The sequence below is a fragment of the Pleurodeles waltl genome, chromosome 4_2 (assembly GCF_031143425.1).
Source record: "Pleurodeles waltl isolate 20211129_DDA chromosome 4_2, aPleWal1.hap1.20221129, whole genome shotgun sequence".
Lineage (NCBI taxonomy): Eukaryota > Metazoa > Chordata > Amphibia > Caudata > Salamandridae > Pleurodeles > Pleurodeles waltl.
In genome coordinates this window covers 45,846,620-45,872,065 of record NC_090443.1, presented here as the reverse complement: position 1 = coordinate 45,872,065, position 25,446 = coordinate 45,846,620, and the positions used below count along the sequence as shown (strand labels likewise).

The following is a 25,446-nucleotide window of genomic DNA, read 5'->3' as shown; positions in this document are numbered from 1 at the left end:
TTTTGGAGGCAACTTTGTGTTGCTGTCCCGACTGTGGTTTGTGTAGTCATACTTCTTTGTTTGCGCCGTGACTCACAACCCTGGTGCAGTCGGCTTTGTGAATTTATTAACTGCTTTACTGTTGACGAATAGCGTCTTAATCATCTCATTGACCTGACGTTACCCCCTGAATAAAGTTGGCGCTTGAGTCGTTGATGATCAGTGGATTCATGATCCTATATAAGGTGTTTGGAGTGGCCGCGCCTACTGTTGCACAGCTTGCCCATCGTCACAGCCAACTGCCCAGAGCAGAGACTCAGCGTGAAACCAATTAGAAGTACACTCTGATTTTTAAGGATGGCAGACTTTGGGCAGCAAAATGAAAATATTAATTTATACAAAGTGTTATATAGCCCCATTAACCTGAACTGGAACTTTCCAGGTTTATGACAGGCCAAATGATCACAGAAGTTCCCCATTGTGGCCAAAGTAGGTCTGGTATTTAGGGAGTTTCATGATGTGCTAATGGAACACCTTTTAGAACAACACCTCTGTGGACATTCACTTAAAGTTTGTTTGTTCTTCAAAAGACAGCAGAGCTATCCCTGGAGTTATATAGAGCTTACAGAGGCAGAGGATCGCACCTTCGGTTGCATGGCTCTTGGTGGCTCAAGTCTTAGACAACCATGCTATCCCTCACAATGGATAAATTCATGCCTTAGATAGCAAGGTGAACCCTCTCCATGGCTCAGCTTATATGGGTCTACCACTATAGCAGAGCTACACATCTGGTTAGATGTACTTGTATTTGTATCTCATCTCTTGCCCTGGTCTCTGTTCTCTTCACGTATTTCCTCGAACCCTTTCTTTCTTTTTCTTCCCCTTCTTTCTCTCTCTCTGTATTTCTTCCTCTCTAGCAACTCCCTCATCTGTCTTACTTCTCTTTTTCCTTCTTTCTTTGCTTTTTCTTTGTTTTTGTTCTTTCTTTTTCTGTTGTTCTTCCCTTCTTCTGCTGTGCTTCTCCCTCTTTTCTCTTCATATCTTTTTCCCTCTTTCTCCTCTTTACTACCCTGTTCCATTCTTTCACTGTTTCCTTCTCTCCATTTTCTCTCTCACCATTGTTTACCGTTTATTTCTTTATTTGCCTATTTCTTTCTTTCCTTCATATTTGTTTTTTTCTTTCTTCCTTACTTTCTTTCTCCCCTTCTCTCACCTCCCTCTCTTTCCTTTGATCCCTGTCTTCCTCATCCTTTCTCTACCTCGGCCCTTCTCCCCCTCACTCCAATTTCCTTTGCCCTTCTGCAGGGGATGTATTACCTGGAGGAGCACCGCATGATCCACCGGAATCTGGCAGCCCGAAACGTCCTGATGAAATCTAACAACACTGTGCAAGTGGCCGACTTTGGCATTGCAGACCTGCTCTACCCAGACGACAAGAAGTACTTCTACAACGAGGTGAAGGTGCGTGTGGTGGGTGCCCCCAGAGTTCATGGATCTGAAATCGCCCTGCTTTATCAATGTGAGTCAGACCCTCTCACCAGTGACTGCTGGTGGAAGACCAAGGCAGACATTCCCTCCCAGTTTCAAGTGTTCCATAGAACGCACGCTGTTCCCGCCGTTTTTGTCAATTGCCTGTGCTTGCAAACTGTAAGTTATATTCTTTAACCATGAGTAGAGTGTATTTTGTTGTGCATTTCAGCCCACCCTTCCGTTTTCACTACATACATGTTTTGGTAGTACCAAGAGGCGTGGCAGAGCTACAAGCAGGTTCTAGTCTCTGGGCTGGCTCAACATCCTGTGATCTTGGGCAAATTACTTAGGCCCTCATTTAGACAATGGTGGTAAAAACCGCCTACCGCCGAGGTGACGGCCGACAAAAGACCATGACCACGGCTAACAGCCGTCCGCTGTATTATGACCACAGCCGGATTTCCGCCAGAAGGATGGTGGAAATCTGGCGGTGGCCATGCCGGCGGATGGCAGTAAGTTGGCGCTGCTGCCACCAGCAGCGCCATGCCAGTAGACCGCCGCTAGCTGTATTATGACCCATAATATGGCCTGGCGGTGTTTTGCTGGCAGACGCTGCTGGTGGCAGTAGCGCCCCGTCCCGTCTCCTGCCAGAGGACCCCCTGAACACAGGTAAGTCAGGTCTCCAACAGGGGAGGTGGGTGGGAGGATTGTGGGTGTGTGTGGGGGTGTGTGTGTATGTTTTTATGTACATGGATGCGGGTGTGTGTGTTGCTTGTTGGATGCAAGTGTGCATGTATGGAGGTGTGAGTGCGTGTATGTTGTGTTTTGTGACTGCGTGTGTGCGTCTATGTTTGAAAGTGTGTGCGGGTGTGTATGAGTGGATCTATGCATGCGTGGATGTTTGTGGGAAAAGGGTATGTGTGTGTTTGTGTGTCAAGGGGGGCGTGAATGTAGGGAGGGCAGGGGGGCTTTGGAGAAGCAGAGGGAGGCGGGGGGGTAACTGGAGAGGGGGGAGACCCCTATCAGTGACAGGGAAGGAATTCCCTGTCACTGATAGTGCCTACAGCCGTGGTTTTCGTGGCAGTAAGGAAGCCACGAAAACCATGGTGGTAGGCGGGGTCATAATCCTGCAGGCGGAACAGTGACGGCCGCCGGGCTGGAGATGGATATCTCCAGCTCGGCCGCTGTTACTGCTGTGGCGATCGGAGTGGGACATTACCCACCAATGTCATGATATGGCAGAAAGTACCGCCAGCCTGTTGGCAGTCCTTACTGCCATGTTACCGCCAACCGCCGGGGTCGTAATGACCCCCTTAATCTCCCTGTACCTAAAAGGATGAATCTGATTTTCCGTAATGTAATCTGATGATCCTGTAAAGTGCTTCAGTGCCATATGCTGAGTTCGTGCTTTATGAAACTACAAACAATTTAGGACAGGGCCTGTTCCAGATACTCTAGTCCTAGGTAAATCACGGCAACTCTCAGAGTACATACCGTGAAAGAGGGGGCCTGCTGCAGGTGCCCCCTTCCATTTCCATCTGGGGAACATGCTGTGTAGTAACACATAAATGGAGTTTTTTTTTGAGGAGGCACATTTTGCGTCTATAAAAGCTCCTCCCTCGTTTGTAAAGTTTCTACCCTGTTTATAAAAGAGGAGCCAACAACAATTAATTAATTTGACATACATTTGAAAAATACATTTTTTCTTTCTTATTACAGACCCCAATCAAATGGATGGCCCTGGAGAGCATTCACTTTGGGAAATACACGCATCAGAGCGACGTCTGGAGCTACGGTCAGTGAGCACACCAGCCTTGGCTGTTTATTCGGTTTCTTCTGTTCTTGATCTTGCGGCCAAAGATACTACACCTCCTCCATGTTCCTGGTTTTACCCCACATCCAGCAGTCTTGTTCCTGCCCCTGCATTCAGAGCCCCTGCTCTTAGGACTTCCCACAACAGCTTTGACGTTCCCCCCACAGACAGAGAAGAGCAACCGTATATCACGTGCACAGACGTTATTCCTATCCCTGTCAAGTTTACCAGGTCTGTGCGTGATGTTCTGCTCTAGTTCAGGTACTTCAGGTTTTTCTCTGCATTCTGGGACTTGTAGTCTTATTTAATCCATTATGAAACAGAACTACAAGTCCCATAATTCAAAGAAAAAACATTGGACTCGACCAGCACATCACGCATGGAACTTGGAAAAGTAGTGCTATATATTCTTGCAGAGAAAAGGCACTGCCGAAGGTCGTCATCGTCATCTGGGGACTGGGTCACAGCACTGTGTTTTTTGCAACATATGCAGAGTTGCCTCACCAATCAGTCCGCACAAAGGGCCTGTTCTCAGACACTCCCAGAAATCCTGCCTCATTAATATTCAGGGAGCGATAATGCTCCTGAGTGCTTGTGGGTAGCTGTGAATGCCAAGATGTAGGCTTACAAGTGACAGCAGAGTATGATCTATGCATTTTCATTCTCAGTGTGATCATACTGTGACCGCTGTTTCTAAGGGAGATAGGTGCCCCAAATGAAAACAAGCATTGGCAAAGTCAACACATCTGACAAAGTGTTCCAGCATTTTGGTTTTATCAATCCTTGTTTTGTTTTGTTACGCATGGTTTTTGCAATACTTAATTGTTGGGGTAGCTGCCAGGCACTCATCAATCTAAAAGAAACAATACTAGCTAAAAGCGAAAATATTGGTCTCAAAAAGCACATATTGCTATAGCAGTCGCTTGCACTAAAAGGAACTACTTTCTGTGTGGACATGCTCCTTATGAAAGGGTAGGATGCCGTCCCTCACTGTGGTGTTAGCCTGTGGCTGACGCCCGAAGACCAACTGCACCGTGCGATATTCTGTAGTAGTTAGAAGAAAAATGTGAATGACAAAATCACTGAATAATGGATGAAAACAGGTGGCTAAAAGCCACTAAAAGTAAGTATATTATACATATCGTTTTCCTAAAATCAAGAGGTCTTGGCTAATGCCAGACCTAAAAAAGTGGCACGCTGAGAAAGGGATATCAGGGTGAGTGGGTGTTCAACAGTAATGGCTGCCGCCGCCTCTCTCAATCCCAGATCGGCAACTCACACAGTGCAAGTTAGTTCTAATAGACAGGTCAACTTTGTGAAATATGACCAACTGACAAGTTCAGTCGGTAAACTTTCCACACTGGTTGACCACAAGATTGGTTACATTTCCATAGGAATTGCAAGAAAAGTTGAATTTTCATTTACCTCATACTTTAGCTTGTGATTTACAAGGAATCATAATGCTAACATTGTGATGGTTCTGAATCGCAATTTCACTTTGTTAAACTGTGTTATGTTTCTCAACCTCTCCCAGTCTGCCATTTTGCCCTGCACTGACTTTGGGAGGGTGAAAAACATTTTACTTGCCAGGACTCTGATTATAATTACGTTTTTTTGCACAGCACACAATGTGTCCCTAAGCCATCTACTCACCCAAACAAGAAGTTACTTTGAAGTACCCTTCATGGTGCTGCCTTTCAAACACACTCTTCTTCCTGCAGGTGTGACGGTCTGGGAGATGATGATGTTTGGGGCAGAGCCCTATTCTGGTGTCCGCCTGTCTGAGGTACCTGACCTCCTTGAAAAGGGTGAACGCCTCTCTCAGCCACAGATCTGCACTATCGAGGTCTACATGGTTATGGTGAAATGTAAGTACCCTCTTGTTTTGTTTCATCTAGATCACACAACCATATATATAATGCTTCACAGATTTATAACAGGGTGTAGCCGGCTACTATCTAATATGAAGCTAGCCAGTAGTTCATTTCAGAAATGTGCTACATAAATGCTCTTAAAACAATAAGTGTTCCTAGGGGTGAACAGAACCTCGATTTTGCTCAGTGGTGTTGTGTGCATTATTGCCCATCGTGTCTCACAATCTCCCTGAATTACAGGTTGGATGATTGATGAGAACATAAGGCCAACATTCAAGGAGTTGGCCAATGAATTCACCCGCATGGCTCGGGATCCCCCGCGATACCTAGTGGTAAAGGTGAGTCCGGCGAAGCACAAATCAGTTGTCAGCCATCAGTATCCTCCCACCATGGGAAACAGGTGTAGAGATTGAAGGAGACAAGGCAGAAGTGGAATGTGGGCCTGGGAGAGATAATACGACTGTGTTTAGGAGCTTTGGACATAAGGTTTGAAAGGTGTCAAGGCTGCATTTAGAACACTGTCAAATAGTAAAGAGGAAGCCAGAAAACCTAATCAAGAAGCTTTGGCGATGATACCGAGGAGGTAGTAAGTTGCTAAAGTCATGGGCCCATATTTATACCTTTTTAGTGCCGCATTTGCGTAATTTTTTTACGCAAAAGCGGCGAAAACTTGCAAAATACAATTGTATTTTGTAAGTTTGCGCTGTTTTTGCATCAGAAAGCGGAGCAAATGCGGCGCTAAAAAGTATAAATATGGGCCATGGTGTTTTGGAGGTGGTATGGTTGCATTTAGGAGCTTTAGAAATAAAGCATGCTTGTGGTAAGGCTGCTTTTACTAATGAATCAGATGCCACTTTGGAGGGGGCAGGGTTGTGCGGAGACTTTTGTGTTTCCCTTTGAGATGGAAAAATGACCCTTGAGATGTTCAGATGGTATTCTGGGGCTGATCAGTGTCCTCACAGTCCACTCAATGGTGATTGATATGCTAATACTGCTGCAGTGGGCATGCGTTGTGAAGCATCACTCTCCAGTGTCTTCTAAATAGTCCTGGTCTGTTGGCTTCTCTCTTCCCAGAGGGAGACCCGATCCCACAGCACCACCCCAAATGCAGAGACCCCAGGATCCATAGCAGACATGGAGCTGGAGGACATGAACATGCTGGAACTGGATTCTGAGCTGGAGGAAGAGGAAGTCAACTCCCTCTTCAATGTGTCCATAAACCACCTGACCTCCCGCCAGCGCATCGACACCTCCCGGGTAAGGGGAAGACTATGTATGCGTGTGTCTATCTGTGTTTAACATGCTCATTTGTTTATAAATGCAAGCTCCAAGGAGACTCAGATGAATAGATGAATATCTGGCTGATAGTGACAGAAAGTACAGGAGGTCTTTCATACATCTACTGGAACTCGTCTGAAGAAAATCAATATTATCCAGAAGCACAATTTAACCTTAGTTCGAAACAGAAAATGGTCATGGAAAAAATAGTTCTAACTTTGCGTTTTCCCTCCAATTGAAATCTCAGAGTGGAAGGGCCTGGTTCTTTGGAATGCAACTATATTAAGTCCACCTCCCTCAATGGCAATGCATTTAAATTTTGATATTTATTATACTGAACTTCTAAATTTACACAATAATAAAGTAAGACTGCTACTACTGCCACGTCCCTGAATTTCCCAGGGTGACCCTGCTTGTACGGGAATAGAAAAGGATTTTCGCGGGACCAGTAGAGATCAGTGGAGTTACATTGTTGCACACTTTAGAAGGGATGATCGGTTGGGATTAGAAAATTTACAGACACTGATTCTCTTCACAGGGACAACTGTTTATATTTTAGGTTGAGATTCCTAGTCTACTTGTTGTCTTGCAGAAGGTATTATTATACTAAAGGTAGTGTATGATTGGCAGAAGCCCCATCCTTATAAACATACAGAGGTGCACAGAGAAAACCCAGGCTTATCCGTAAAAAGAGCGAGAAGGAACACACACTGTTTTAGTAACTCATATGAACTTTGAAGTCCCTTTCCATCATATTCTACTTCCCAGGGCTAGGTAGCCACCTTTTCATAAACTTCTGTGACCATCATTTACAAAACATATAAGAGGCCTCTGGACCTCTTTTAAAGGTGCAAAGTGCCTGCACAGTCCCTGACCCCACTGGAAAAAATGGACAAAATTGTCAGAGATAGAAGTCAGATGGAGTCTTTCATTGATTCTGTAAAAGTGTGACTGTACATACATCCTTGTGTAGTATGTGACTCCATGTATCTGTTTTTTATATATCTGCATTGTGACCTGATCTGGTGTGTTAGATACCTGTATGCTAGTAGATCACATGTGCACCTCTGTGTAATGTGTGAGTCGAAGGTCTGTTTCGTTGGTGTTTGCTGTGTACGCCTTTCAGGTAATCTGTGGTTTTGCATTATGTTTGGCTGTATACACTGTGTATCTGTGTTATCACTGCAGGCAGGGAGATTCTGTATGTTTACTGCAGTGTGTTAATGCACTCTTCACTTTTCTATATGTTGCAGGTTGGTGTGCTTTTTATGTCTTTGTCTGCACGTTGTATTTCTGTGTATATGTTCTGCATTTATATTGTGTGCCTGGTGTGTTTCTTGTAGTTATAGAATTCCGTGTTCGATGACATGTGTGGCTGTAGATACACATGCTCTGCATACTCCTGTCATCTAGTGTTGGGTCCAGAGTATTGCACGTTGTTTTTCTTAGAAGAAGTCTTTCAAGTCACAGGATTGAGTGACTCCCCCTCTTTGTGATATTATGCATGGGCATTGATTCCATTGTTAGATTGTTTCCTCTCCACCACCAGGTTCGGACATGTGTGCCTCAATTCCGTCTATCGACTCTCTTCAGTTCAGGAATTTTGTAATCTCTTTCTGTCCTTCATCGACTGAATTGTTTCGTATGCTCTTCTTCCATCTTAGCAATCAGTTTGATTTGTCGGTTTGGGCTTCGTTCAACCACCCTTCAGGCCCCTGCACTTGCTCTGGCCTGTGTCCACATGGCTCTGGCATCAACAGGAATAGTTTCCTGATGGAACAGACTCTGTTCTGTCCTTGGTGCCACATAAAATTTTGTATACTGATCAGCGTCTAGCGTGCAACCTCTGCCATATCATTGAGAAGCCGACTGCGACATCTGTAAGTCCTTTCACTTCGAGAAGACTCTTCAGGACCGAAGAGCATGATGGTTGGAAATGGCCCATAAGACAGCGGACGATACCCAGGCTATCTTTGGAGAGGAGCACGCTCAAGAGGAGCCTATGCAGGAGGAAGAGGCCCTCTCCATCCAGGAAAGCTTGGACTCAGACGTCCAGTCAGACATCGAGAGCCACGAAATCACCTTGGCTCAACACGTGATTACTGTTGCCCCCTTACCCACCATAAAACTGTACAAAAGTCTCTTTAACCCCTTCTTGACATTGCCGGGCCACCACTGCCATCAAGCTATGGTCGACGCCGGAAAGCTGTTGGGGATGCCGTGCCCTCCGGCTCGGCACCAACAACATCTGAAAAGTCCAAGGCTCTGTCTTCTGCATCGCTCTCTTTCTCCTCGAACCAAGAGATCGTTTCTGTTTCGATTCAAACCTTGGCACTGAGCCCACAACCTTCAACCTCCACTTTGGTGCTGACCAAACAGCACCAACTCAGGACAGTCTTCTACTACCCCTTCTCCAATGGAGCCCATATTGGAAACCATGGATGCTCGACAGTGCAATCTACAAATTCAACAGGTTACCAGCAGGATTATTGCCACGCCTTACTCCCCTGTTCCCCTCAAACAGAAGCTTTCTTTTCAGGAGGCCTTGGATGTTCCTGTACCAGCCAAAAATAGGGCCAATGACAAAGCTACCAGTCCTCTACATAGACCTTCTCCACCTACTCTTCCTCCACTTCCCCCACCTTCTTCTTCACCTCCACCTCTGTCCCCTACCCATTCTCCCACCTTACCACTACCAGGAGATTACACACCCCAGGGTTCTCCTTTGCTTTCAACTGGGGGGTTAGGAGGGGCTCAAGGCAACACAGACCTTTGGGATGCTTATGATCCTGACCCTATTGCCCCCAATGACCAAGATCTCTGCCCTGCACGCCCCTCACCACCCGCAGACACTACCTCAGATCAGCAGGTAATAGCAAGAGCAGCCACGTTCCATAATGCGGAGCTACATAAGGACCCTATCCAGCAGGATTTCTTGTTCAATACACTGACTACCATTCATATGGACTTCCAACACCTCCCTATGCTCCTTGGCATGCTTCATCATGTGGAGATCTTTGAAGATCCTATCTGCCCTAGCGTCATTATGCCAAGGGTGGATAAGAAATATATCAACTCCTTCTGATCTGCTCTACATTAGGCCCTAGGTCACACCTGAGTCTATCGCTGTAACTGCAGCTCACAAACTGGCCAATAGTCAGGCTTCTGGGGACTCTCATCCCCCTGAGAAGGAGAGCAAAAAGATTGACGCTGCCGGCAAGAGAGTCGCTGCCCAGGCCACAAATCATTGATGTACCGCCAACTCCCAAGCCATGTTAGCCTGGTATGTCCGGGCTCACTGGGATGAAATAAATGAGCTCCTCCAGTTCTTACCAGATGAGCACCATAAAATGGGGAAATAGACAGTTGCAGAGTGGCAAGAAATTTCTAACAACTCAATTAGGTGCACCCTGGATGCCGCTGACACAACCGCTTGTGGCATTAATGCCAGTGTCCTTCTCCAGTGGCATGCCTGGCTCTGTTCCTCCAGTTTCAGACCTGAGGTCCAGCAGATGGTCCTTAACATGCCCTTTGATAAGAAGCATCTATTCGGGCCTCAAGTAGACACCACACTTGAGAAACTTAAAAAGCCATGGGTGCCCTTCGGTCCCGTACACAAAGAGGCACTTTTTGAAGCCCTGGGTTCAGAGGTTCCTACAAGCCCTACACCTCTGAGGCATCCACCTCCCATACTAGGCAACCACAATCTGCCTATTCAGGGGCTCCTTTAGAGGTACCAGTAATAGAGAAGGCAGAACGACTACCACCTCAAGAGGTTCCTCCTCCACTGCTAAATAGTGACTACCTTCCCCTCCCCCCCCTGGAAGGCTACAACATTTTTATTCACACTGGGACAACATCACCATGGACCTGTGGGTCCTCTCCATTATCCAACATGGTTATTGTCTGAAGCTTACAATCACTCCTCCCAACGGACTATCTCAGGAACACTTAACCCTTCTCAAACTTGAAGTCCAAACCCTTCTTCTCAAAGAGGCTATAGAACCGGTTCCACTACAACATCAAGAGACAGGAGAATACATCCTTTCAGAACACTTCCATATGGTTACTCTTCAGGATGTCATTCAACTTTTACAGCAAGGCAACTTTATGACTGCTCTAGATCTAAAGGACGCCTACTTCCATATACCAATTCACCCTGTACACCGAAAATAGTTAAGATTTGTCATTGCAGGCAAACACTATCAATTCAAAGTCCATCCCTTCAGAGTCACTACCGCTCCCAGGGTGCTCACAAAATGTCTAGCAGTAGTCACAGCACACCTGCAAAGACAGAATGCTCATATCTTTCCTTTCCTGGAAGGTTGGCTCAGCAAAACTAGTACATGACACCAGTGTCAAGTACACACTCAGATGACAGTGGATCTCCTTCACAAGATGGGTTTCACCCTCAGCATTCCCAAATCTCATCTCCAGCCTCTTGAGGTTCAGCCTTAAGTAGGAGCAATCTTGAATGCAGAGTTAAGACTAGCGTCCCCTAATCCAGCACCCATCCAGAGTTTTCAGGCACTTCTCCCGCAGTTTCAGGAAACACATTTTACACAGTAAGGTCCATCATGCGTCTGCTGGGGATGATGGCTTCCTGCATTGCCACTGTTCCCCATGCCAAACTCCATATGTGTCCACTACAGCAGTGCCTGTCTCATCAGTGGTCCCAGACACAGGGTCACTTGGAAGATCAAGTGTTGTTAGACCGCCAAACTCACCGCTGTGTGCAATGGTGGAACACCAACAATCTCCTGAAGGGACGGCCTCTTCTAGACTATTTGCCTCACATCATATTGGCCACAGACCATCACAGACAGGGTGGGGTGCTCACCTCCAGGACTTGACAGTTCAAGGTCTCTGGGATACCAAACACCAGTCCTTACACATCACTTGGAGCTTCAGGTAGTATTCCTAGCACTGTAAGCTTTCCTTCCACACCTGTCTCACAAGGTTGTCTTAGTCCGGACAGACACAATGGCAGTCATGTTTTATTTTTAAAAAACACAGGGGAGGACACTGTCTTCACAACTATCACACCTCTCTCAGGCCAATTGGGCTCTTCACCAACACATTCACCTGTTGGCAGAGTATCTCCCAGACAACGACTTTGCATACCAGCTCAGCAGAATGCAGCAACAAGCCCAGAAGTGGGAACTCCACCTGCAAGTCCTCCAGTCATACTTCAGAAGGTGAGGAAGTTCTCACATAGTCCTTTTCACCACAGCGGAAAACGAAAAATGCCCAAGGGCAATGCTGTATGGATGAGTTGGTCAGGAATATTTGCCCATGCTTTTCCACCTCCACCTCTCCCTCTCATTTCATTTCTGGTTTGGAAGATCAGGCATACATTCCTTACCATGATCCTTGTGGCTTCCACCTGGGCATGTCAGCCTTAGTTCACCAAACTCTTAGATTTTTCAGTAGTCCCACATGAGAAGCCCCCAACAGTTCGGACCTTTTCAGAACCACAGACAGATGAGGCATCCAGACCTTAAGTCACTCAACCTCGTGAGATGGCTCCTGAAGTCATAGAGGTAGGCTACTTCGATCTGCCCACAGAATATTTGGACATTCTGAAAAAGGTGCGTAGACCCTTTACTAGAGCCTGTTATGCTGCAAAGTGGAAATGCTTTGTTTGCTATTGCCAACCTAAACAAATGAATCGATTGCAAGCCACAGTAGAAGAAATTGTCTGCTATGTGCTCCACTTGTAGAAATCAAATCTTGCCTACACTTCCATTCGCCTACATCTCGCAGCTATAGCTGCATATCTACAAAACAGACAGCAAATAAATAAAGCCCAAGCACAATAATGTACATGCTTGTTTGTGTTACCACACATCGCGCTTGTGTGTTATAACACTACGGTGGCACATAGGTGCGGCTGCATTACCCCACATGGTTGCACATACGTCACAACAGAGTGGTCATTTCTATTGTACTCACCATTCTAAGATGGCTGGCACCCATGTTGAAGTGATAAATTAACAAAATATAAAAAGTGAGCAAAAGCACGTTATTTTGAAAGGAGAAGTCCAGCAGCAAAGTTCAGTTGCCAGGCTCTTAAAAAAAAAAGTAAAACAAAAGCAAGTTCAAAAATAAAAAAGGGCAACGAGAAGGGGCCAGTAAGCAGTGGTGGAGAAGGGAGGCGCAGGGAAGCCAAGGTGGAGATGGATGAGGCGAGAGTGCTAAAAAAATAAATAAAAGGGCATGTGGCAAAGGGAGAGGTGGGAAGCAACGTGAAAGACAACTTCCGGAGAAGGACCAACACAGAGAGTGCTGGGGGGAACAGGAATGAAAGTAAGGAAGTAAGGAAGCAGCACATGGGGGAGAGAGAGAAAGAAAACAAATGCACTTCCATGGAATGGTGAAAGCAGAAGAAAAAATTAGTTTGTTCATGTGGAACCTTGGAAGGAAACAAGTTATCCAATCAGCGGGAGTTATGCCCCAGAGGTGGCAAACACAAGAAGAGAAAGAAAAGCCATTGATTAAGAAGCAAGTTAATTGAGATTGGTGAGAAAGCAGTGGACTGACCCACAGACCGCTGTAAGAATTGGTGCTGTACACAACAGGTTTTGAAAAGACAGACTGCTAACAAATGTATGTAGACAAGACCTAAGAAAGAAAAAAAACTACATAAGTGTGATATTTTCTTACAGGATCTACCCTGTTTAGAATATTTTCCAGTACTTATACAGACCTCCAAACCTTATAACGTGAATAATAATATTATTACTTCTTTTCATTGTTCTAACACGATGCTTCAGGAATGTGAGCCAAGTGATTAACTTTCCTGGTGACAGGTAGTTCATAGATATTAACCTAATGTATTTAATAGTATATATTGTGTTATTGAGTGTGTCTTTCTAATGTGGCTTTATATACCGAGGTTTTCTGAGGTATCTGAATACTGAGTTTTTCCATGGCTGTGCGTGTCAGTTGATTGTGTTTGCTTTACACCTGCATGTCCTGGCTGTGCCCTATGGTTGTATTTTTCTGTATGTAGTGAGTACCTATTGCCCATATTTATACTTTTTTAGCGACGCATTTGCGCCGCTTTTTGACGCAAAAACGGCGCAAACTTGCAAAATCCAATTGTATTTTGCAAGTTTGCGCCGTTTGTGCGTCAAAAAGCGGCGCAAATGCGGCGCTAAAAAAGTATAAATATGGGCCTATGTGTGTTGTGCCATTGTGTCTGTCGTATATGTCTCTATAGTGTGTGTGTGTGTATGAATGTATATTCATGTTTGCATATGTGTATTTGTGTGTGTGTGTGTATATATATATGTATATATATATATATATATATATATATATGTATATATATATATATATAAATATATATATATATATATTCTGTGTGTTGTATGCATTTGTTGTTCAATTGTGAATCTCCTTTGTTGTCCGGCCTGTGTTTCACACCTGTCTTTCCTCTTTGCAGAGTCAGACTCAGCTTAGCCTTGGTGCTGGGTACATCCCTATGAACCAGAACCCTATCAGTGTATCTCGCCAGGTATGTAAATTCTTCATGTATTTGTAGGCCAGTGTTAACTTCTGTAGCACAATGAGGATATGGAGCTAGAGTGGTGGAGTAACTGAGATCTGGACCTGTACAGACAGTGCAGAGCCTACCCCTCATACATATGGGATGATGTTGCATTCATGCAAAAACAGAACGTGCAGTGCCTGCAAGAAAATTTCTGTTAAGTCTGGGTAAAGGCCTCAGCATTAACAGCGTAACTAGAGAAACAGACGCAAGGAATGCACAGCAGGGTATGGGTGTACTGTGGTTGGAATCTTAGGGTCCCCTGGTGGGTGGAGCATCTAATTGTGGAAAAGTTGAGGCCCCTGGAAGAAAACAGTTATTTCAGTATGGAATCTATTTAGATGCACATCTCTGCCCTCTAAAGCTGATGTCAATATTAGTGGTAATTTTTACTACAAAGGAGGAATATAAAGTATTATTCACAATCACTAGGAGGCCTACTTACACCCCTGAGAGCTCATAACCATTTATAGATAATTGTATGTACCCACTCTTTTTTCTATGATCACACAGAACTCCTCACGACCAAGCGATCTGGGATCTCGGCAAACACTGCGCATCCGAAAGGAATCCACAGGGCGGACGCTATCTGAATCCTCTGAGGGTTGTGTTACCATCTCTGAGAGGGAGCTGAATGAGGACATGTCTGTGTGTGACAGTCTAAGCAGTCGCCATCGTTCGCGGCAAGACAGCGCCTATCACTCACAGCGGGCTAGCCTCCTCACCGTACCTACTACACCTGATACAGAAGAAGACATCAACGGCTATGTCCTAGCCAAACAAGGCGGCCAAGGTAGGAGTGGTGGGATCAGAGGATGTGCAATAGTGAGCAGAGGACAGCGTTACAGACCTTTAAGCTTAAACCAAATTAGTCATCTATCCTATGTTAATCTCCCAGAACTCTCTGCTAATTTCACCTCTCACAGTTGAGATATTTCTTTCTGCCTCAGACCTTAGAATGCAGAAAAAAGCATTAAGCTGAGCAGACTCAGTCGTGTCACGCATTCCTCACATTAGATTGACTGCTCCCACCGCTTTTCTGTACATTCACGGGCAAAATCTCATGAATTACCTGATTTTGCATAGGCCACTTTGTTTCTGCATAAAAGCCCATGCCTCTTTTCGCAAATGTAAAAATGTAAATTATAAATGGATTCCTAAATGCATGTTTTCCTTTTTAGAACCAACAGGACCCACCCTTGAAGCCTCCAGAGAGGGAACTTTGAAGGAGAGGCAGAGGCGGCCTGCTTTCAGTGTGGACATGGAGGAGGATGAAGTTGAAGCTGATGGCGAGTACAAGTACATGAACAAAGTAGCCACACAAGATCCCACCCTGCAGCTTCTCCAGCCCCCAGAGCATGTGGAATATGAATATATGGATATAAGATCCAGTCGGCGCACCTCTGATGGCAGCAGGTACAGCTCCCGACCACAGAGCCTCCTGGCAGAGCCAACCAGGGGCCAGCCGGAGGACAATGGCGAAGAGGAGTATGAGTATATGAACAAACGTACAGCGAGGAGCGGCTCCCGTGGCACCATAGGGAGCCAAGGGGCAGAGCAGGAAGACTACACATACATGAATGGCAATGGCCGTCAACGGGACTCCAACCTGCTGCCTGCCACTCCAGCGGTCCCTGCGTCTCTCCTTGAGCAGGGATATGAAGAGATGGATTCCATGGTGGTCCCAACAGTCCCAAACTATGCTGTTTTACCATCAAAAGTCTTTTCACCATGCCACAAAGAGGCTTTCCCCAGTGGGTACATGAAGTCACTCAGGACGTTAGAAGCTAACAACGGTGCCTTTGACAATCCCGACTACTGGCACAGCAACCTCTTCCAAAAGACTGATGCAGTGCGAACATAATTAAAAAACGCACAAGGACCATAAGAATGGTGGGATTGGATCCTAAGGCAGCTTTTCTGTTCCCAACGTTTTTGTAAAGGACCTGTGTGCTAGCTCAAAGCACAGGAGCAGTGTGCGTGTTGGGAGCTACTCAGTAAAGGAAGAAGAGGGCTGACAGAGACAGCTCTGCATCAACTGGTCCACACAGACGTTTGGCGACTGTCCTGATTTTTAACCAGACAGTGAAGTTTACCACTGTCCTGTCCAAACATGAGGAAACACCAGGCCCATTATGTCTTCTTCCTAAAATGGAAAACAGAGCAGGTCGAAAATAGCACTGTGATTTGGTCTGAATGAAAGATGGCACTTTCCATGACCAGTACAATGTGGCCAGTAACCACAAAAATGGTAGCAGGTGCCAACTAGGTCTGTAATATTTGCTGTATACATAAATGTTATGATCAGTTAAAGCATGTGAGGAATCACGTTGAGCTTCTATAGAAAATGATGGGTGGAGGTGGGTTGAGAAAAATTGGGAAGCTCGAGGCAGAGAGAAAATGCGCAAAAAGAAAGGCTGCAATAGCAATTCCGCTCTTATTTGTCAACAAATGTAGCAGCCATTTTGGATTTCAGATATTTTTGACTGTGCTTTGTGGGTTTGTCAAGAATAGGAAAGTTAAAATTAGACCGTATATTGAATCATATAGGAAATACTTTCCAGCTGCTGAAAACGTTAAGCAAATGTAGCAAAGCATGATAATTATTTATTTGTACTGTTTTCCATAACAGAGGGAATACTAGGTGTTCATGTAAAGCCTATTTGATTCTTCTTGTGGTTGGATGGAAACGTCTTGGACCCTGGTAGAATTCCATGCCCTGAGTTGGAAAACACACCTATTTAAGATATGGCCACAAGGTTAACTTAAAGCTACTTCAAAAGCAGAATTTTTACAATAAGGAAGTTAATTAAGTATTTCTTCGATTTCTCGGAGAGAAAAAAAGTGGACATTGTTCTAGGTGAGGCATGTGTAGGCCTTTGGGCCTCTACAGAAAGACCCTTCATAAATTCTAAACTCGTGACCCTTAAATACCTTAAATCAGAGTCATTTTAGGTTGAAGCGTTTTACATATTTTGGGCACAATGGATTTTTTATGGAACGATATGGAAAAATTGCTATTTTTAGTTCCCAGATAATGGATTTTTTCCCACGTTTGTAACAACTGATCAGTACTTTTAATAGTACTAAAGAGAATTTCTCATCATGCACTCCATCAAACACATGTCCGTTGCTCCTGAATCTATATTCAAAAATCAATCAGCAGCATAGAATGACAAAATAAATGTTGAATTGTAGCATGAGGTTGTTATGGTTTTCAAATACAACTTAAAAAATCCCCGGGGTCCAGGGATTTTGACTAAGGTAGTGAGGATGATGAATTCTTTAGAGATTCCATAAGAGATATACATAGAGCACAGAAATGTCATAGACGATGTGCTACATGAAAATACAGTGTTGACCCACAGAAGATATCTAAAAGTCTATGCTTGGCAAGGGCTTAGTAATAGAAGAATTGACACAGCCCTCTGACAACTATGAAGTTGGATCTCCCCCACCCCAAGAGGCCCAATAAACACCCCTCCAGAAGCTCAACAGAAAATGTACCTGGATGCGCTCCCGCTTCTTTGGTATTTTCATTGATCTCACCAGTTATGGGTATGAGGAAATGAGACTACATACCTGCCACCAGCCACCCTCTGTCAGAAAAGGGAGTAGGTGGCTGCGGGCCGGGGATTAAGGGTACTGAACAAGGAGAAAGATTCATGGAGAAGTGAGAGACCCCCGGGGGGGCGGAATGAGTGACGCATGACCTGCTGATAAGAACATCTTAAATATTAATGGAGGGAGTGACAAATGACAGTAACATACAAGTTATTTAAAGACAGAGCGGAAGTCTACCTTCCTCAAAGGGATACAAAATAAAAGGGATTTTATGTGAGATTGAAACATTGCCAAATAAATGTAGAGCTTTCTTTCCTAGTCCCTGTTCTGACCTGAATATTTTTAAAAACCAGGATCATAATTATTATTTTTCTAGTAATGTGAAGTTCTGAGCCCTTGCATATACTAACTTTTTTTTAAGGATGCTAAAAAAACTGTGACGCAGTAGGTATGCCGCCCTCCTGCATCTGGTTCAGCAGTGTTTACAATTATGATAGTTTGTGACGCTTTTGCGCCAAAAAGTGGCGCAAATGCTGCGCTAAAAAAGTATAAATATGGGCCTTAGTATCAGTGTATGGCCTGGTAACGTTTTGCGCAATGAATGTGTGCTAGATTCCAGCTTGCTTTACAAAACTTGATGGCAGTCAAATAACCCCATCCCATGCCAGCAGGCTATTCTTTGCTTGTTTTTGGCACATGAGCACTATATGGGTTTTGCTTTTACTCGAGTTCAGGTTGGAAACAAGAGGCAGCAGATGCAAGGGTTGTATTTGTGCAAAATTGTTTTGTAAAATGTATATTTGTTTTTAGGTTAAACAGCGGTTATTGTTTTAATCCCAAAACACTGTAATGTACAATTATTCAAAACCTCTGCATCGCCTAATGGGCCTTATCGCTTGCTGAATAGAAAGAAAAAGCAAAATATCTTTTAGGACCTCCACCCCAGGTGTAGGATTTGGAAAGGGTGTGAGTAGTTTACCATCATTACTCAATTAACAGTAATCACTGGATAATACGTTAGGAAGGACCATCATTTAATTATGCCATAAGACATAAGGCAGAGTACTCAAAATAGGAGACTCCTTGGGGCAGCTGGGGTACTTGTCAATACTTATAGCAATACTTCCATTACCACGCATGCCATGAGTCGCCCACCCCCTTCGCCACGGGTACTATCACCCACAGGCTCCGGCATCACACAGAAGGAATGACAGATGAACCCAAGGGACATAATGAAGTGAAAAAGAATCAGTCTGGACTTCAGATACAGTGACATTCATATATTTTTGTTGCATTGGACTTTTTGTATTTTTATAAACTCTGCCTAAGAAGCTCGAACAAATAGCGCGTTAGCTGCACAGCCTTGTCTGCGCAAGCATTTCGCACAACACTCGTCCTCTCAAAGGGCGGCAGCACTGAGCTACCCCAAACCCTCCCCCTTGTTTCCTCACCGGTACTTGTTTTCTACTTACTGTTTGTTAGTTCTCGTGCTTAGCTTAATGAACACTGTGTAAAAAGCAGATATAAGGCAATTATACATATTTTTCATGTTGTTTTTACACCAGTGATTACTGTAGCATTTTCTTATGTTATAAGAATGAAATGAGTTTATGTAGATCAAGTGAACATTTTGAAAAAAAAAGCTCCAGAGGGAGGGGGGATTGATTATTTCCTATGGGTGAGGGCAGGATTGTGTACCCTGCAACCCCGCTTCCAGAAAATTGTGTTGGTACCACTGTCCGTATGGAAATACTTGTATTCCTGGTTTCTTTGGGGCTTACTGATTTTGCACACACAAAGCATGGAACGGAGACTGTTTTGTGGCAGCACACGGAGCGTTATTTAGTTGTGTGGACCATGCCCAGAGTGCAAGAGACACTGGAATACCTCTCTTGAGCGAACAGCCACTGGGAGGATCTGCTGCCTCCTACGGTTCTAGAGTTCGCAATGCTTGTCGGGTAGAGGCCGGAGGCTTTGGAGGGTACGTGGGCCGACTACCATACAAGACTGATATTTCCGTATACCTGAATAAGCTTGAGGGAGTTGTATCCATGCACAGTTGTGTCAGTCATGCATCACATGGACACTTTCTCAACATGCACCTTCCCTTCTGACTGTCTTTGCCAGCATGCTGGCTTTCATGACATCGGTGTGTTTCTCTCTTCTCTTTCTCTCGTCAGTCCTCTCGCTACGTCGTCTTTTCCACATTTTCTTTTCTGTGAGGCTTTTTTTTTTCATTTTTACTATCTTTGTTTCTTCTACCTTTTTTCCCTCTTGATCTGTTTTCACTTTACCCCTCTTACTTTTTGTCCCCCCTTTCTTTTATTTTCTCCTCTTTTTTTCTTCTCTTCTTTTTCTTTTTACCAACATTACCAGCTCAGTGTCAGTGATAAATGGGACTTTAACTGGAAAAGGACTGCTGGCCGTGAGTCGTGTCTAGCTTATGCTCCGATCCACCTTTTAGGGCACTTCTAGAAAACAAACACATTCAGATGTCCCTCAAGCCTTAGGATGAGACTGCATCTCTGTTCGGGTTGGTTGAAGCACCTGGAACGCAGTACTGCATGTGTTTTAGTGAAATATTTTTAATATTCAGTACTTGGTGGCATTATTGATCGATAAAAGTGGCCGGGATTATGTGTTTAAACCGTTTCACACACGTGACACGTCATATATCCTCGCCGCATTCATTCGATAAAGGTTTTCAATTTTTTAGGTCTGGCATTAGCGAAGACCTTTTGATTTTACTAACATTAAATAAATAATATGTTTATCTGTATGGACTTTAGCCAGCCCCTTCATCCATTGCTGTTGTTGTCATGCACATTTTCTGCTGCTCGTTACAGCATACATCAGTGGACAGCCCACTTAAGCCACTGACTACCTTCACTGTGAGCAGGGGCATTCTACACTTTCACAAGAGCACACCCGCACACAAAGTGGTTTCCTTCAGTGCCTGAAATTACCATGTACTTTTTCAGAATCAAACTAATATGTTTGCTTTTAGTTAGTGCTCTTTGTATATATTGACAAGGCCTGGTATCTCAACCAATAATAAAGTTGCATTTAAAATAAAATGACAAAAAAAAACGTGCATTGACAAAGCCAAAAGGCTGGCAGCCAATTCCAGACCTGTTGGCTTTGCCAATGCTTGTTTTATCATTGTCTTCAGGATGGAGTTCGGTAGCTATCATCCATGTCCTTTGTCCTGTCTTGAAGTACTGACACACTTTAAGTTTGTCCAGGACATTAGCTCCTACCATACTGTTTGCAACTGCCTTATCCCATCCATCTTTTCTGTGCAACCAACGTCACTGCGTGTCTGCTGTACGGGTGTCTAATTGCTTCCGTCATGATTCTAGTCAATGTTACGCCCTTGGGTGTCCTCTTGCGCTGGTATCTGACTGTCCGCTGGTTCCAAAGGCAACAAAGGTTTCAGCAGACAGTAACTCGACTCATACGGACGCGGTTTCTAATGGCCTTCCGATGATTTCAGTAGTGACCTTTGGTGATCTTATACCTTCTCATGAACCTCTGTAGTTTCACCTTAGTTATCCCTGCTCTAAATGTTTCAAACACTAACCTGGGGCAAAGGGACTAAAGCCAGCCAGCGATCGAGAAGCAGTGGACAGATAAGAAGGGCCCTCGCCAGCACTACCCCACTTCATCTCTCAATCCAAAGTTTATGCTATGAAGAATTGAAACTGTTGTATGAGTCTATTTTTTATATTAAAATAAAAGTTGTTTTGTTAAATAGCAACTGTCGTTTTTTATTATGATTTCAATAAGGTGGCTTTTGTGGAAGTAAAAGGGACGTTCCTAGATGTATAAGTTCCTGTCTATCCGAAAAAAAGATATATTCTATGCCCTCTGTTCTTCCCTCCGAAGTGGTGGCCTCCTGGTTCCAACTGCAGACTAAGGTCCTTATTTATACATTTTTATACAATGCAGTCCAGCAACTAAATGTGCTTTGTTGCATTTCACAAGGGTGAAACACAGCACTGCATAATAGATAAAAAGACTGGCCTGTTACTGGTGCCATCCACCGGGCTTGTGCCATCCACCGGGCTTGTGCCATCCACCGGGCTAGAGCCATCCACTGGGCTTGTGCCATCCACCCGGCTAGTGCCATCCACCGGGCTAGAGCCATCCACCGGGCTAGTGTCATCCACCGGGCTAGAGCCATCCACCCGGCTAGTGCCATCCACCCGGCTAGTGCCATACCCCGGGCTTGTGCCATCCACCGGGCTAGAGCCATCCACTGGGCTTGTGCCATCCACCCGGCTAGAGCCATCCACCGGGCTAGTGCCATCCACCGGGCTAGTGCCATCCACCGGGCTAGAGCCATCCACCGGGCTAGTGCCATCCACCGGGCTAGTGCCATTCACCGGGCTAGAGCCATCCACCGGGCTTGTGCCATCCACCGGGCTTGTGCCATCCACCGGGCTTGTGCCATCCACCGGGCTAGAGCCATCCACCGGGCTAGTGCCATCCACCCGGCTAGTGCCATCCACCGGGCTAGTGCCATCCACCGGGCTTGTGCCATCCACCGGGCTAGAGCCATCCACCCGGCTAGTGCCATCCACCGGGCTTGTGCCATCCACCGGGCTAGAGCCATCCACCGGGCTAGTGCCATCCACCGGGCTTGTTCCATCCACCGGGCTAGTGCCATCCACCGGGCTAGAGCCATCCACCGGGCTTGTGCCATCCACCGGGCTAGAGCCATCCACCGGGCTAGTGCCATCCACCGGGCTAGAGCCATCCACCGGGCTAGTGCCATCCACCCGGCTAGTGCCATCCACCGGGCTAGAGCCATCCACCGGGCTAGTGCCATCCACCGGGCTAGTGCCATTCACCGGGCTTGTGCCATCCACCGGGCTAGAGCCATCCACCGGGCTAGTGCCATCCACCGGGCTAGAGCCATCCACCGGGCTAGTGTCATCCACCGGGCTAGAGCCATCCACCGGGCTAGAGCCATCCACCGGGCTAGTGCCATCCACCCGGCTAGAGCCATCCACCCGGCTAGTGCCATCCCCCGCGCTAGAGCCATCCACCGGGCTTGTGCCATTCACCGGGCTAGAGCCATCCACCCGGCTAGTGCCATCCACCGGGCTAGTGCTCAAACAAGGTTGTGCAACAGTGCAGCCTTGCACAGTCGCATACAGGTGATTGTGCGCTGTCTATCACGGGATTTGTGCCCAAGTCATACAGTTCAGTACACATTTCTATGCAGAAATCCAGAAGGTTCCAGGTAGTGGATATGTGCTTTGCAATGCAACACATATGCAATGTGTCTTTTTTGAGAAACGTATATATTTTGTCTTGTTTGCGCATGCCTCACTTACACATTAATGTTTAACGCAAAGCCCAGTCTTGCCATCTGAGTAGATCGGACTCTGTATCAAAAGTTGTGGTTATTCACTACAGTAACGTTATCCTGGACCCAAAGCATTTTTGCTCTGTGAAAAATACTTATTTTGCACTCAGCAGTAAATGGCATGCTTCTGTTCTTGCCAGAATGTGTTACACGAGTAGCGGCGCAAAGCCTTAGTAAATCTATGCCTGATTATATTAAAATATTTTGTTTGACTGTTTAACTGTTGGGAATAGGAAACACAAGAGATGAAGTTGTAGGAGGTTGAAAAAGGTACAAAAGTGAAAATAATGTAAGCATGCGTAGCAGGTTTGTAGAGATGGGAAAGGTCTGCAAAATAGAATGTGTAAAGCCTAAGGATAGCCCTCTAAAAAGGAGTAGATGGGAACCAAAGACATGTCTGTGATAGGACTCTGTCCGAGACCGCTTTACTCACTCATTAGACTTTGAGGGCCAATGCTTGGTCAGAATCTGCCGTAAATAGTTCACTATTGGTTAGCGAGGCTCCCAGAGATGGATTACGTTCATCCCATGGTTTCCACAAGGTCTTTTTTCCATGTCCTAGTTGCATGAAGTGTTAATGGTACATGATCACCATTGCTGGTTTGAGGTGTCTGGCTTGGGTAAAGGATGTCTTTAGACAAGTGAAATATTTCATGGAGATTGTAATAAAGGCGAGGTCACTCGTCACTCTTTTCTCGAGCAGGACTCTCCATTACCTCCTCTAGGGGGTGGGCATAATTTACATACCTCCGGGTAACATAAGCATGTGGAATTACCTAAAAAATCAACCAGATTACGCAGAATTACACAAGAAAAGTAAATCTGCATTTTTGCGTTATTTTCTTAGCACAAAAATTCTCCCTCTTGTCCAAAATGGACTTGAGGTTTCATTTTGCACTAAGAAATAGACCTAAATGCAACAGAATATGAAAAGCAGCACAAGCAGCAGTGCTTGCTAAATGTGATCTTGGGGTAGAATTTTCTCCCCGCAACGTACTCCTGGCATTTAGCTCTAGTTTCTTAGCACAAAATGCACCCTTGTGTCTAAAATGGACATGAAGGTACATTTTGCATTAAGAAAATAGTGCTGACTCCAAAACAACATGAACAGCAGTGCGAGCAGTTGCTCGTGCTTGCTAAATTCCTTGTTTCTGTGCTAATTTCTCCCTGAAATTACTTCTTAACTATCCAAACTATTGGTAATTCTGCGTCAAACAGTAACACCGAATTACCAAAATTATTCCGATTACTCCAGTGTAACTAAAATTACTCCCGGGCCTAACATCCTCGCTCCTCTTCTTCATCACAGTGTGTACACATTAGGTACAACGTCCCATTGACAGGCCTATGGCAAGCATAAACATCTTTCAAAAAGAAACTTTTAAAACTTCTCCCTCTAGAACCTACCCTACAAAGGCACTCTTAATTGCAGCCCAACATGTTTTTTACTGTCCCTATGTCCAGTTCAACTGGAAGATGTGACAAATCGTCTTTTGTCTTATGTACAGTTCCTGTCACCTGACGGCTCGCCACTGCTGCATTGTGGGAGTTCAGATAATCAACAGCGTCAGGGGCCTTTGGTTGTGGGCGGAGTGGATGCCCGCCAATCACCGTTCTCTGCCGGCCAGGGACTCTGCACTGTGCGCCCTCTCGTCCCTGGTTGATGCCGCTTCGTGTATTGGGATTGGTGTCTGAGCTTGGACCACTCGTTGCATCTTTGGTTGATTGAGTCCTCTTCTGGTGTTAGTGAGGTGTACTTCCGGGTCGGTGGGGCAGCTGGGTACATAACTTCTATGTTTGTGGCGGCAGTGACAAGAGGGTGAGTATGTGATTGCTACCGAGCTCTCTGGATTTCTGTGTTGAAACTATTGAGGGTAGAAAACACACTTCGGACCCTTGTTACTTGTCTCGTGTTTTCAGGGAGAGCAGATACCGTTTCCACCATACATGTTCCAAAAGGTGGTATAGGGAAGCACTGGCTCTCCTGACTGCATATATTGTTTTACTAATGTCATGTCAAGGATTTGCGTCCATATGTGCTAAATTCTGTGGCAGCAAAAAGCAGTCACAATTTGTTTTCCTATGTTTTGTGACCACTAAATTATTTTGTAAACCGACCTATGTACTAATTGGTCACTTTGTAAAATAACGATTTGGAGGGGTCACAAAACATCCTGCTCAATACATATTCTTTAGCTAGGTTGCATAATGCAACTGCCTCCGACTAGCTGGAAAGACAGGGATAGTGGCCTGCAAGGGACAGCAGACCACCATGCCTGTCTTTGCATTTCAAACCTGAAAACATTTTTTTTTTTTTAAAGCAGCTCGATACTAAGGTTTTGAAAAACTTCATTGAGAGTTGCCACTGGCCCCCTGGACTTCTGCCAACGCCCGCTTAATCTCCACCACAATTTACAAAGAGGAAGGGATCCCAAAAGGACTCTTTCACTTTTCAGAATAAGTCAACAAACCCAATTTGGTAGTCAGTAATCTATCGAGGGTTTGGAACCAGAATTACGACCAGAAACCATTGATA

General features: G+C 45.1%; 2 protein-coding genes across 3 annotated transcripts in view; one reads left to right on the top strand and one right to left on the bottom strand.

The window, feature by feature from the left end:
* The window catches only part of ERBB3 (erb-b2 receptor tyrosine kinase 3), a 184,929-nt gene extending 163,636 nt beyond the window's left edge, over positions 1–21,293 (top strand). For both annotated transcript variants that reach the window (XM_069230585.1, XM_069230584.1), the window contains exons 21-28: positions 1,285–1,440; positions 3,169–3,244; positions 4,984–5,130; positions 5,377–5,474; positions 6,211–6,393; positions 13,865–13,936; positions 14,483–14,762; positions 15,151–21,293. In XM_069230585.1, the coding sequence (XP_069086686.1) occupies positions 1,285–1,440; positions 3,169–3,244; positions 4,984–5,130; positions 5,377–5,474; positions 6,211–6,393; positions 13,865–13,936; positions 14,483–14,762; positions 15,151–15,833 (1,695 nt within the window). In that variant the 3' untranslated portion in view covers positions 15,834–21,293. The remainder of the gene's footprint in view (positions 1–1,284; positions 1,441–3,168; positions 3,245–4,983; positions 5,131–5,376; positions 5,475–6,210; positions 6,394–13,864; positions 13,937–14,482; positions 14,763–15,150) is intronic.
* A 220-nt stretch (positions 21,294–21,513) lies between these two features.
* On the bottom strand, positions 21,514–23,465 carry LOC138293816 (neurofilament heavy polypeptide-like). The gene is made up of 2 exons (XM_069233141.1): positions 23,430–23,465; positions 21,514–22,713 (listed from the first exon to the last, which is right to left on the bottom strand). Exons 1-2 carry the CDS (start codon positions 23,463–23,465, stop codon positions 21,514–21,516), a joined length of 1,236 nt encoding a protein of 411 aa, XP_069089242.1.
* Positions 23,466–25,446: the final 1,981 nt, after the last annotated feature.